The following is a 12233-nucleotide window of genomic DNA, read 5'->3' as shown; positions in this document are numbered from 1 at the left end:
TGCTTCTAATGCCTGCAAGTGTGTGCTCTAAGTACGCCAAACTTCAACTATGAACCTTTCAACCTCTAACTTCCCCTTGATTTGTTTCCAATCAACGTACAGATACTTAGCTTCTCCCTTGTGATTCTGCACAAGATTTTGTGTATCAAAGTACCAATATGTCTCCCAATTGTGATGAACATGATCTCTGAGATGAGGATATCCTTGGTACAAGTATTTCAATGGATTGAAAATAGGAACTTCTCTCTCAACTTTATGCAAAAATCTGCTTCCATGTCTGTAATCTGCAGGATTGTACAGTGGAGACTATTTCTTTGACATCAAATTTGCTCGGAGACACTTGTCTATAACCTTAGCCTCCTCCTTCAACATTTCTCTCATCTCTTTAATATTTCTCCGAACTTTGTAAGATCGTGTCGACCCATTGGAATTGCCAGGGACAGGGACTTTTTTATATGTATATGGAATTCTATTGCTCTCAAAGCATAAATTTGTAGTTGTTTTTGAGTCAAAACCTTTCCTTTTTTCAGCATCAGACAGACACATATATGCCTACAACAAAAATCCAATTAGCGTTTAATTAACTTCTTTACTCAAGAACACTGTGTGTCAGAAACTCACCTCAGATATAAGTTTGAAAGCAATTTCAGCCTTTGGATGTTTGTTCTTGTCCGGATGAAGTTGCAGGGCTGAATCAAAAGCAACAGTTCTTGTTATACAAAAGAAAGAAACCATGAAAAAAATGAAGAAAACAAAGGAGTTAAGCCTACCAAGTTTACGGTATTGCTGGCGGATGGTGAGCAACCCTGCATTTTCTTCCACCTATGAGAACCCAATATGGAGAGATTAATTAGCATGATCATATAAAAGAAGAGAGAAAAGTGGTAGTATAGTATGTATGAAATACTCACTCCAAGAATGCAATACCAATCTATGAAAGGTGGCTTAGCAGGGTTTGAGAGAAGTGTATGAATACAGCCAAGTGACCTCAACAGTATGAATAGTAGGGTTAAAGTTTTAATTTTACAAAATTAGGTCAAAGGCTAAGTTTAGAAGAGACCTCAACAGCTAAAGCATAAGAACCGTGGTGAAAACTTAGAAACCCATATTAGCAATATAGCTATGATGAAAATATATATAGGTCCCTACCCTTATATGAAACTTCTGGTTGTAGGTAGATGTCTATATTGCTTTTTACTGTTTGATTAATTTGAGAAATGAGACTTACTAAATGATAAATAAAAACCCTATTGAAGAGATTTATAAATTTTTAAATTTTTAACTTAAACTAGCAACAACAAAAGTTTATAAAAGTAGCACCTTTATAAAAATTTACAAAAATTGTGGTGGACCTTACTCATATTTTTGAATTTCTTTGGAATGTGAACTCGATTACTAGGTCCTAAGATAAGATAAAAGTAAATGTTGTTCGTTGTAATTTGATCTAATATCACAGAAATAGGAGGCAATTGCCTGCTGAAGAGTAGCTATAGTAATTGTAGCTGACCATGCGTTTCACCTTCTCAATCTGAGGTTGAGGCCTCCTGTCTTAGACCCTTCCCTTTAGGTTCAGTCACTTTCGTGTGATTTTCGCCAGGGGTGTAGTGACAATGTGTAGGTGATTGGGTAGAGTTGTTGGATTAGAGGCCAGGAATATTGCCTCCCGAGAATAATGAGAGAAAAGAGAGTGGAAAGAGAGAAAAAGTATAAAAAAAATGCTACATAAAAGACTAACCAGGTGGCTTGATTTGAGGCTCATCCTCGCGTTCCTTGGGAGGTGTTTGCTCCTGTTGTTGTGCAGCAGATGCCTTCAGCTATTCCTCTGTAATTTTAAGATATTCCTCAGAGCTATATGCATTCTTAGGATCTGGCGTTCATCAAAGATATAAATGGGAAATCATGACAAACCAATGTCATCACAATAGGCACAAATAGTCACCAAAACCACTTAGCTTTCTGACTTGGCAGCTGATAATTGCAAAAAGAAAAAGAAAAGCAAGTAAAAGTAATTTGGAGAAATGACTACTATGTATATTAAGACAATGCTTTATGAAATAAGAAAAAAGTCCCCTTATATATATATATATATATATAATACATAAATGTTTACATAAAAAGTTTAACATTTTTAATAACCAGCACATATCCGTAATTGACAAAGTCAGTAAAAAGTAACATTTTGAATACTGGTATGATAACTCTTCAGCGAGGTTAATTCAAGTATTTAACACATGGGAGAAGCAATTACAATACATAATTAAAAATTCAAAGGAAGGGAATAAGTACCATGAGAATCAATAATGCCATCTTCAATAAGGTTTGGGATGCAGGCAACACAAGCCAAAGAAGTTGCAGATGATGGACAGAGAAGAGCCCCTTTGGTTCCCATTTTATTTCCTACTTCCAAACCCCAACCCATATTTATGGTAACAATTATACATGTTATCTTGTTCCCAACATCGGAGGCATCAATGTCTTGTATGAGCTTTAGAAGCAGAGCAGGCATGGTGCTTTTCATTGAAACAAAAAGTTTGGCCACATCGCTTCTGTCATCCTGAGGGTCCAAACCATCAGGAAGAGTCACCATCTTTACCAGTGCCTCCTCCTTGTTGTCACAACCAGCAGTATTGGCTCGTTTGTGGCTGAACTCTGTGTGGACAAAAGTGACCTTGCAACCATGTTTGGCCAAAAGAAGAGAAAACTACATGAGGGGGTTCACATGTCCTTGAATAGGCAATGGTAAACAAAGAAAGTGAGGGATGTCCATTTTGGTGAATCAATAGGTAGAAACAATAGAACAATTGGGAAGACTCGAATCAATTGTAGGAACGAAATGTGTGTTTGTGTTGTTTGTGTGTATGATGCTTTTGCCTTATATATATAGTTATTAAAGTCCATACAGGCAACTGATGTATCTCGTACAATTCAAAGTTGATGGGTTTGGTCAACTGAATTTCTGGAATTAGAATAATAATCTTCCTCATGGTTTCTATACAAGAGAGAGAATGACTAAAATAAATAATATGTAAGAAGAAGAGATTAAAATAATAATGTTATTGAAAATATTGTAAACAAATTAATGAGAACAATGTAACTTATGTTTTAAAAAAAGTCCAGGTTAAATTTATCATTTAAATAAATCAGTTAAATTGTTGAATTTAATTGAGAAATAGAAAATTGAAATTAAAATTTTCTTTCGTTATGAGAAAAGGAACATTTTCAGAAAAAAGGAATGAAAATCAAATATAATCATTTAAACTTTTGAATTCTTATTTTAAATATGTTTAAATGAATATTTTTCATAATCTTAACTAATATTGTTTTGTTATTTACTTTAATTTTAAAATGAATTCGTTTGTGTATACTTTTATACATGATGTTAGTAAAAGATATAATTACATAGATTAAAATGTCAACATTGTATTCAAGGACTTGATATATTCAAGGACTTATATTCAAGGACTTACATAGATATAATTACATAGATTAATATTTCATTTAACATGCCAACAGAATTATATTCAAGGAGTTATTTACATAAAAAGTTTACACAGTAACTTATCAGTCAGCTGCTCAATCTTTTATTTTCTTTGCACAATTTAGTTATATCCCTAATAGAGTCTTTGCTTCGAGTGAGAAAACGGAACAAAAATAATCATTCTCCATCTTCTCTCTGTTTCTTTTCCTTTGAACCTTCCTCTCTTATTTCTGAAACCTAACATTTATTTAGAGTTATCATTGTAATTTTCATTTCTGTTCTTCTATTTTAAGAAAACTCCAAAATATGCAGAAACAGGTTCTCTGATTTTTTTTGGCATCTGTATCAGTTCTATTTTTTGGTTATCAACTCAATAACTGATATGGTTGATAAAGATCATTGTAGTTGTAATGTGAACTTAATTGTTTGCAAGCGTAACATGGTACTTGTATGAGGAGACCAATCATACACACTATATAAGGAAAAAAAAAATTGTCCAGATTATACTTCTAAATTCAATAGCAAATAAGTTTAAAAAAACAATCTTTTTTAATTGTATAGAAATTGTAATAATAAAATAATCTTATTATCCATAAATCATGATAAGTTTATCAATGTTACTATAATTATTTGAAAGTATTATTTGATTAAAGGGGAAAACAGAGAGAAATGAATTAATTTCTCCACTTCAGTTCCCTCGTCTTCTTTCCCTTTTTTCTCCATCACTTCTTCACCTATATACTACACTCAATTTTTAATCTTTTTCTGTATTGCTGGTTCATTCATTCAATTACCTTTTTGTGTTGTTTTCTTTTCCGAAAACAAAAGTGAAAGTTTTGCTTTAAATATGAAACTTTGCACGTGGCTCCAACTTAATCTAACTTCCTCGGACGAAATAAGATTGTTTGAGAATTGAAGTTTCCTTTTTTTCTATTTATGTTGTTGGAGTATTTTTTATGTCCTTGGAAGTGCTCACCGTGCTTTGTGCCAACTGTTGTAAATAGGTTGTTTCTTGCTTGTCTTGTTCACTATCTTGGTTTTGTCTCCACTATATGTGAAAGTTGTTCTGTTGTTCATAATTGAGCTTTAATTGCTTGTCTGCATCTGATTTAGAGTTGATCTTCAGGAGTTAGTCTGTTGTGTTGCTCATTACCTTTCTCTAAGTTGTATGTCTGCAAATATATTTTTTTGCAGAATTTTTCTATCAAATGTGTGTAGCCCACCAGCCATTGGTCTCCTGATTGTGATTTTGGAGTTGCTTCTTGACCAAATTTGATTTGTTAGTAGATAATTAAATAACTATTGTTATTGTGTATATTTATTGTATACTTGACTGTTTGAACTAAGTTCACTTTGAAATGATGGGATGACACTACTTAAAATGACACTAGTTAAAACCTTAAACTATGTACTAAAAAGTACCTAATTGTGGAATTTGGCCTAATGTAGGCTAAGAATATGTGCTTTTGATATCCTATTCAAAAGTAAACAACTACCTAATACTCAAAATAGGTGTAAGTATTATGGTAGTACCTAATAACTCCTTTGAGAGTTTAAACACAATTAAAATAATCAAATCAAGTTGTTTGAACCTTTAGTCGAGTGTTTAAAACATTTGCATACGTTTTTGGGTGTCAAACCACCAAATGAAGAACTTTTTCTCGTGCATTATTCATTTTAAGCTACTGTTTGATTATAATATGTAAGATTATTATATGTTGGTATTTAAAGATTATTATATGTTGCAAATGTAGGTTTTTGGAGGAAGACCCAGTGTTCAATTATTAGAAGTTGGAGTCAAATTTTGAGGTGTTGCAAATTACGAGAAGTTAAGCATCTGAAAAAAGTATGTAGTCAATGATATTTAATTATATTTTTCAAAGTCCTGTTATTGTTGCCTGAATGTGCATTTATTGTAAACATTGTTGGATATGTGCTTATTTTAGCATTGTAGATAACCTTATTGGAATATTTTGAACTGTGGACTTCTATTTGATTTAAATTATGATTTGTATGGTAAAAGGGCAGTGAATCAGAGTCATTCCCCTGTCACAACGTGTTGCCAATTTTCCAGTGCTGGTCCATCAATGTTTTGTCATATTTACGTTAAATATTATACTACTTTAATCCCTCAAGCATTAAAATATAGATTAAAGTTATGTATTATTGTTTATCTCACATATTATATACATTATTTTCCAGTGCTGGTCCATCCAAACTGTTACTAAAAAACACCTTGCCAGTTCCCAGTTTTGATTGAATTTTGATGGTTTAGTATACTATTATGCACTTACACCATTATATCAATAATTGAACTCTGCTCCAACTTTTAAAGATCACTTTAGACTTGCTCAAACTGTGACACAACATACAAATGGTAGACTTCGAAATCTGACTTTGTTATGGCCAAAACTGTAGAATAATCACTCCCTCACACCACCAAAAGTGAGTTTATAACATTCAATTAACTAGGCAATGTTTAAAGTGACTATAGAATGTGTAAGTGCACAAGACCAACCCAGAAAACAGCAACAAGGTGGAGTTAAACAGAAATTAGATGAAATAACTAAAAATCACTACTTAAAACTGAAAAATATTGTACTAATTTTGCAAACTGCACTAAACTAGGAAAATATACTACAAATAAACTATCCCAACAAGTTAAGAATGGTAGAACGTAGCTATTTAAGCACTCACACTACATAAAATACCTAAAACTCAAAATTTGTCAACTTAGAAACCTAAAAGTAGTACCTAAAATACACTACAAGTCCAAAGACCGAAAAGTATATTAAAGTTGTCACGAAAACAGTAAAGTAACTATCTACACCACTTTTAAAAGATAAAAGAAAGATAAAATTGAAGTGTCAATTGAAAAATAAAAAGAAAAATAGAATTTGACTATCGAACACTATAAATAGACTAAAGTAGGTGAGAATTTTATTTCCTTGGACAAATTTGTTATCAAACCTGCATTTAGACCACCAGTGAATGTTCATCTATATGTTGTATGTTGATGTATATATTGTATGCTCCTGTATATTGTATGTTCATTTATTAGGCTACTCCTTGATTAAGTTAAGTAGTCATTTAAAGTCCTATGTTACTAAAAACATTCTCAATAGAATGAGAAGGGTAATAGTACCTTAAACACTTACAATATACAAAATACGTGAAAGTACTCTATAAAAGAGAACTTTAGTAATGTCAGATTATTGACTCCCCCAAATTGTATACACAACCACTTAGGATGTCAAAGGCATTTCAATACTGAGGACTTCTCTTTGGATGCCCTTATTGAATGCCTATGACAATAGTGTTGAAATTGCCTTCCATGTTTGACTTGATTAGTAATAAGTTTATTACTTATGTCACATGGAGTGTTGCTGTTTTGGCTAAATTTTTATATGTTTGGCTTGTCACAGAACATGGCCCATTTTCTCACTCAACCATCGTGGATGGGTGTACAACCGTTGTTATAGTGGAAGGAGAGGTTTGAAGGAATCTTTTGTCATTGGAGTTGAAGAGTTTGTGGAGACGGCTCGACGATATCAATATTATGTTGTTGATGGAGGGATTCGATGTCCATGCATCAAGTGCGAATGTACAAGGATTTTGAAAGATGAAGTCGTCAAACTTCACCTATACCAAAAAGGGTTCATGCCTAATTACACGGTTTGGACATTTCAAAGGGAAGAAACTCCTTCGAACTCCACTGCAGCTGAAAAACGGCTTGCATCAGGTTCGAATACTATTGTACATACATCTGAGATAGATCAATTTGCCGATATGCAAGAGATGGTCGACAATGCTCTTCGTTGCCATGCTGAACAAGAAACAAACAATAGTCATTATGAAGAGCCTCCAAATGAAACCACTCAGAGGTTTTACAATTTACTGACAAAGGCAAATCTACCTGTATTTGAAGGTTCAACTGAGTCAAAATTATCAGTGTGCATTAGACTCATGGCTGGCAAATCTAATTGGAACGTGCCCATTCAAGCAGTGGACTTTTATACAAAATTGATGTTAGATTTGACACCACCAAACAATTTTCTGCCGAAGAATTATTACCAAGCCAAAAAATGTGTCTCAAAGTTGGGATTGGAAGCCAAGAAGATTGATTGTTGTGTTAATGGATGTATGTTATTCTACGACAATGATAGTGGCAAAAATGATGCATTATTGGTTGAATGCAAGTTTTGTGGCTCACAAAGATATCATACGATGCATGCTGGCCGGAGGCAAAAAAAACCTATTCCCTTAAAGTTCATGTTCTACTTGCCTATAATTCCAAGATTACAAAGAATGTTTACTTCAATGCAAACATCAGAACACATGACATGGCATGATGGTAACAAAACTGAAGGATTTTTGCGTCATCCTTCTGATGGTGAAGCTTGGAAGCACTTCAATCGTAAACATCCTTCCTTTGCTAGTGAACCGCGTAACGTCAGACTTGGTCTATGCTCTGATGGGTTTACCCCGTACATTCAGGCCTCTGCATCACCATATTCATGTTGGCTCGTGATAGTTACCCCATACAATCTACCACCTGAGATGTGTATATGACAAAGCCTTACATGTTTTTATCGTGTATAATACCAGGTCCATCTAATCCCAAATCATTGATTGATGTTTATTTGGAGCCTTTGATTGATGATTTGAAGAAGTTATGGAATAGTGTTTGGACGTATGACGTTTCAAGGAAGCAAAATTTCCTTATGAGGGAAGCCTTGATGTGGACTATTAATGACTTCCTAGCGTACGACATGTTATCTGGTTGGAGCACGCATGGTCGATTAGCTTGTCCGCATTGCATGGAACATACAAAGTCATTCCAATTGAGTTATGGTCGAAAAAGTAGTTGGTTTGACTGTCATCGATGGTTCTTGCCCAATGATCACCCCTTTAGAAGAAACAAAAAGGCTTTTCGCAAAGGGTAAGTTGAAACGGATTTGCCCCCGCCGAAGTTGACTGGATCACACGTTTGGAGAAGAGTTAAAGACTATCCAAAAGTCACTGAATCTGGTCACAATAGGATAGAAGGGTTTGGAGAATGGCATAATTGGACTAAAAGAAGCATATTCTGGGAACTTCCCTATTGGAAAGACAACTTGCTAAGACACAACCTCGATGTCCTGCACACAGAAAAAACTTCTTTGACAATGTGTTCAACACAGTTATGAATGTTATAGGTAAGACAAAAGATAATGAGAAAGCAAGAAAAGATTTACCTTTGTATTGTGGACAAAAAGACTTAGAGTTGAAGGCGCAAGGTAACGGCCGATTATTTAAACCAAAAGCAAATTACACCATGTCAAAAGACGAGACAAGAATAGTGTGTGGATGGATCAAGGAGCTTAGAATGCCAGATGGATATGCTTCTAACTTGTCCAGATGTGCCAATGTTCAGAACGATACAATTCAAGGGTTGAAGAGTCATGATTGTCATGTATTCATAGAGACTTTCATCCCTCTTGCGTTCAGTTGTTTGCCAATGCACGTGTTAAATCCACTGATAGAAATTAGTAACTTCTTTAAAGATTTGTGTTGCACGACACTAAAGGAGAATTCACTTAAAAAGATGGATGAAAATATCCCAATTATTCTCTACAAATTGGAAAGAATATTCCCTCCTGCATTCTTTGATTCAATGGAGCATATTCCAATTCATCTTGCATATGAATCTTGGCTTGGGGGACCGGTGCAATACAGGTGGATGTATCCATTTGAGAGGTTTATGGGAGAATCCAAACGTTCAGTTAAAAATAAAGCTAGAGTAGAAGGCTCAATTTGTGCAGCCTACTTGCACAGAGAGACAACATACTTTTGTTCACATTAATTCAAAAACTTCATGTTATCCCCCACTCATGTCAGAAATGAAATGCAATGGAAAGTAGAACCACGTGAAGGTGCATTATCAGTTTTTTGACAATCAGGCCGTCACGCAAGGAAAGAATTCACACATTGGTTAACTGATACTGAATTCAACCAGAGATTAAGATATAGACCGTTTGATCCTTTCATTCTACCAACTAATGTCAAACAGGTTTATTATGTGCCATATCCACCATTCCGCAATATTGACAAGCGTGGTTGGGTCGTAGCAATACAAACCAAGCCTAGAGGTCGCATTGACTCAAATGAGGTTGAGGAAGACGTTGCCTACCAACTTGACCAAATTTCACAACCACAACAAATTATTGAAGTTGAACGTATAACCGCATTGGTCGACCCTGATGGTGATGGAGATGAATTAGAAGCACTAATACAAGGCGATGAAGAACAAGAAGAAGAGGAAGAAGAAGAAGAACAAGAAGAAGAAGAAGATGATGATGATGACGACGACGACGAAGAAGAAGATGATGATGATAATGACGATGATGAAGAAGGCGATGAAGATGAAGATAATGATGACGACGATTGAATGTTCGACATCTATTGTAGCAAATTGAACTATCATTTCAATAGAGTTATCTAAAATACTATCTAAAAAGTTGTATGGAATTATTTATACATTGACTTTCAAAACCATTGATCCTTCCTTATTCATTTATTTTTTTCCCTTCATTTGTAACCATTTCAATGCAGTAATGACAGGACAAGGATCAGAACGTCTGGATAAAGGAAAGGGGGTAGCAAGGCCTAAAAAGAGGCAACGGCAGGCACCAAAGTATGTACTTAGGGTGTCTGCTAGAGTACCTACCATTGCTACCCCCGGTACATCATCTGTGGGTCCTCCTCCTACCCCTACAATACAGCCTCTTACTCCTGCAGTAGACCCTACTCCTACCTTTACAATACACCGTGATCCTACCCCTGCAGTACACCCTTCTCCTACTCCTGCAGCACACCCTTCTACTACCCTTGCAGCAGACCCTCTTCCTCCTCCTGTGATTATAACCCTCACTCCTCCCCTGTGGTTATTACCCCCACTCCTCTCCCTGACCCTACTTTTATACCTTCCTCATCTTGTATACCACCTTCTGAGATTGTCACACCATCTGCTGATCCAGATTCAAGTGGTGATGGTGAAGGTCTTGACCCGCCCCTCCATGATCGACCATGGATTGAGCCATATGGTAAAGGGTAAGATTTTAATCTCTTCGTATAATTTCATGTTTATACCTTACTGTAATTGAAATGACTTTTATTATGCAAGTTTATTCCATCTAGGGTTGCTTCCCAGGCCATCACACGGTCAATTAAGCAACAGTTTTTAAGTCCATGGCCTACTTGGGGAGCAATACCTGATGACGACAGAAAGCCATTCTGGGAGCGCTTTCAGGTGAGCAATCCATTAAACTAATTGTCCCTCTTATTTTAGTATGTTCATTAATCAATTTTTGTTCTGTTTAATGTTACAGATGAAGGTGCAGTGGAAACCTGAACATGAAACACAGATACACAGAAATTTCCACATGAAAGCATCTCATCGGCTTCAGAGATGTTTAGGGATGCCCGCAATGCAGGAGAGCGCCCTTACTAGCTGGGCGAACAAATTTGGAACTCTTTACTGGCTCATTGGAATACATTAGAGTTTCGCAATAAGTGTGCCAAGGCGCAGAGAAACAGAGCATCTGAAAAAGGGTGGCACCCTGCATACTGGTGGGTCGATAACCATTCATGAGCATGCCATTCGTATGGTAAAATTTCATTAGATAACTTTTTCTTTCATATATAAGTTATGCATTTTCTATTTCATATGTACACTTCTAATTGTAAATTATCTTACAGGCACAAGCTCTGGGACGGGCGGTCCATGTTGATGAGGTCTTTGCACAGACTCATGTAAGGAAGGGAACTAATCAATTCATTGATGAAAGATCTCGGAAGACTCATGTAAGCAAATTCCACATTATAAGACTTACTAACTTTTCATTTATGTCATTCTATCATTCCCTAACATTGCTTTTAATGTTTCAACAGGAAGAATTTTCTACGAGACTTTCACAGGTTAGATCTGAACATGAGTCAGCTCCTACACCGGATGATGGCAGTAATGCAGAAGATGACATCCGTAGGACACAGTGCTGGGTCGACATCGTTGGTGGGAAGAAAAAGGGACGAGTGTACGGTGCAGGACAACTTGCTGCAAACTATACAACGTCGAGAGGAGGTACTCTGAAGCACCAACCTTCTTCTTCCACCACTGCTCCTGACGAGGTCATTCTCCGCCTCACGCAGGCACTAGAGCAACATGACCAGGAAATCACTGATCTGAGAGCAGAGTTTACAAACTTTAAGGCCATGGTCATGAGAGTGTTGCCTCAAACTTCAGAGGATGAATTCAATATCCCTCCGACCCAGCCACGACCCTCCTTGTCACCCGCTGCCTCTCAACAGCCCACATCAGTCCAACCCTCATCAGTCCAACCTTCATCAGTCCAACCTTCATCAGTCCAACCCACACCAGTCCAGCCATCAATAGAGGAGCAGGATGATGAAGATCATTCTGATGATAACTATGTACATTATTAGTTTCATTTTGTTATTACTTGTTATACAAACATTTCGATATTAGAACATTTGGAGTTTAGATCATTTCTATGTTAGATCAACTGGATGACTTTGGATGTTAGAACATCATTATTCCACATTGTTTTATGTTTTAACCATAAATACATGTTCAGCTAATTAATGGATGTTCTATGGATATTATTGATCAATGATTGCATCTTTGAGATGCACATCATGCAGGTCTGTATGTGCTTGAAAAATGTTATGCAGGTCTGTTGGTGTATGAAAATTG

At 35.8% G+C, this 12233-nt stretch overlaps 1 protein-coding gene and 2 pseudogenes across 1 annotated transcript; 1 reads left to right on the top strand and 2 right to left on the bottom strand.

Moving 5' to 3' along the window:
• On the bottom strand, positions 1-1510 carry LOC148200496 (uncharacterized; annotated as a pseudogene).
• A 716-nt stretch (positions 1511-2226) lies between these two features.
• Positions 2227-3029, bottom strand: LOC148200495 (UDP-glycosyltransferase 83A1-like; annotated as a pseudogene).
• Positions 3030-3860: 831 nt separating this feature from the next.
• On the top strand, positions 3861-12126 carry LOC124831488 (uncharacterized). The gene is made up of 4 exons (XM_088112966.1): positions 3861-3879; positions 5233-5324; positions 11219-11323; positions 11411-12126. Exons 1-4 carry the CDS (start codon positions 3861-3863, stop codon positions 11960-11962), a joined length of 768 nt encoding a protein of 255 aa, XP_087969092.1. The 3' UTR covers positions 11963-12126.
• Positions 12127-12233: the final 107 nt, after the last annotated feature.

Source organism: Vigna umbellata, chromosome 4 (genome assembly GCF_029865625.1).
Source record: "Vigna umbellata cultivar VRB3 chromosome 4, Vumbellata_1.0, whole genome shotgun sequence".
Taxonomy (NCBI): domain Eukaryota; kingdom Viridiplantae; phylum Streptophyta; class Magnoliopsida; order Fabales; family Fabaceae; genus Vigna; species Vigna umbellata.
Note: the sequence above shows the minus strand (reverse complement) of the source record. Positions and strands in the feature narration are given on the sequence as shown.

What these genes read in the sequence shown, in the direction of transcription:
- LOC124831488 (XM_088112966.1), top strand. An exon ending in AAGTTAAGCATCTGAAAAAA is followed by an intron (nt 5,325 to 11,218) that starts GTATGTAGTCAA and finishes ATTATCTTACAG; the next exon opens with GCACAAGCTCTGGGACGGGC. An exon ending in AAAGATCTCGGAAGACTCAT is followed by an intron (nt 11,324 to 11,410) that starts GTAAGCAAATTC and finishes ATGTTTCAACAG; the next exon opens with GAAGAATTTTCTACGAGACT.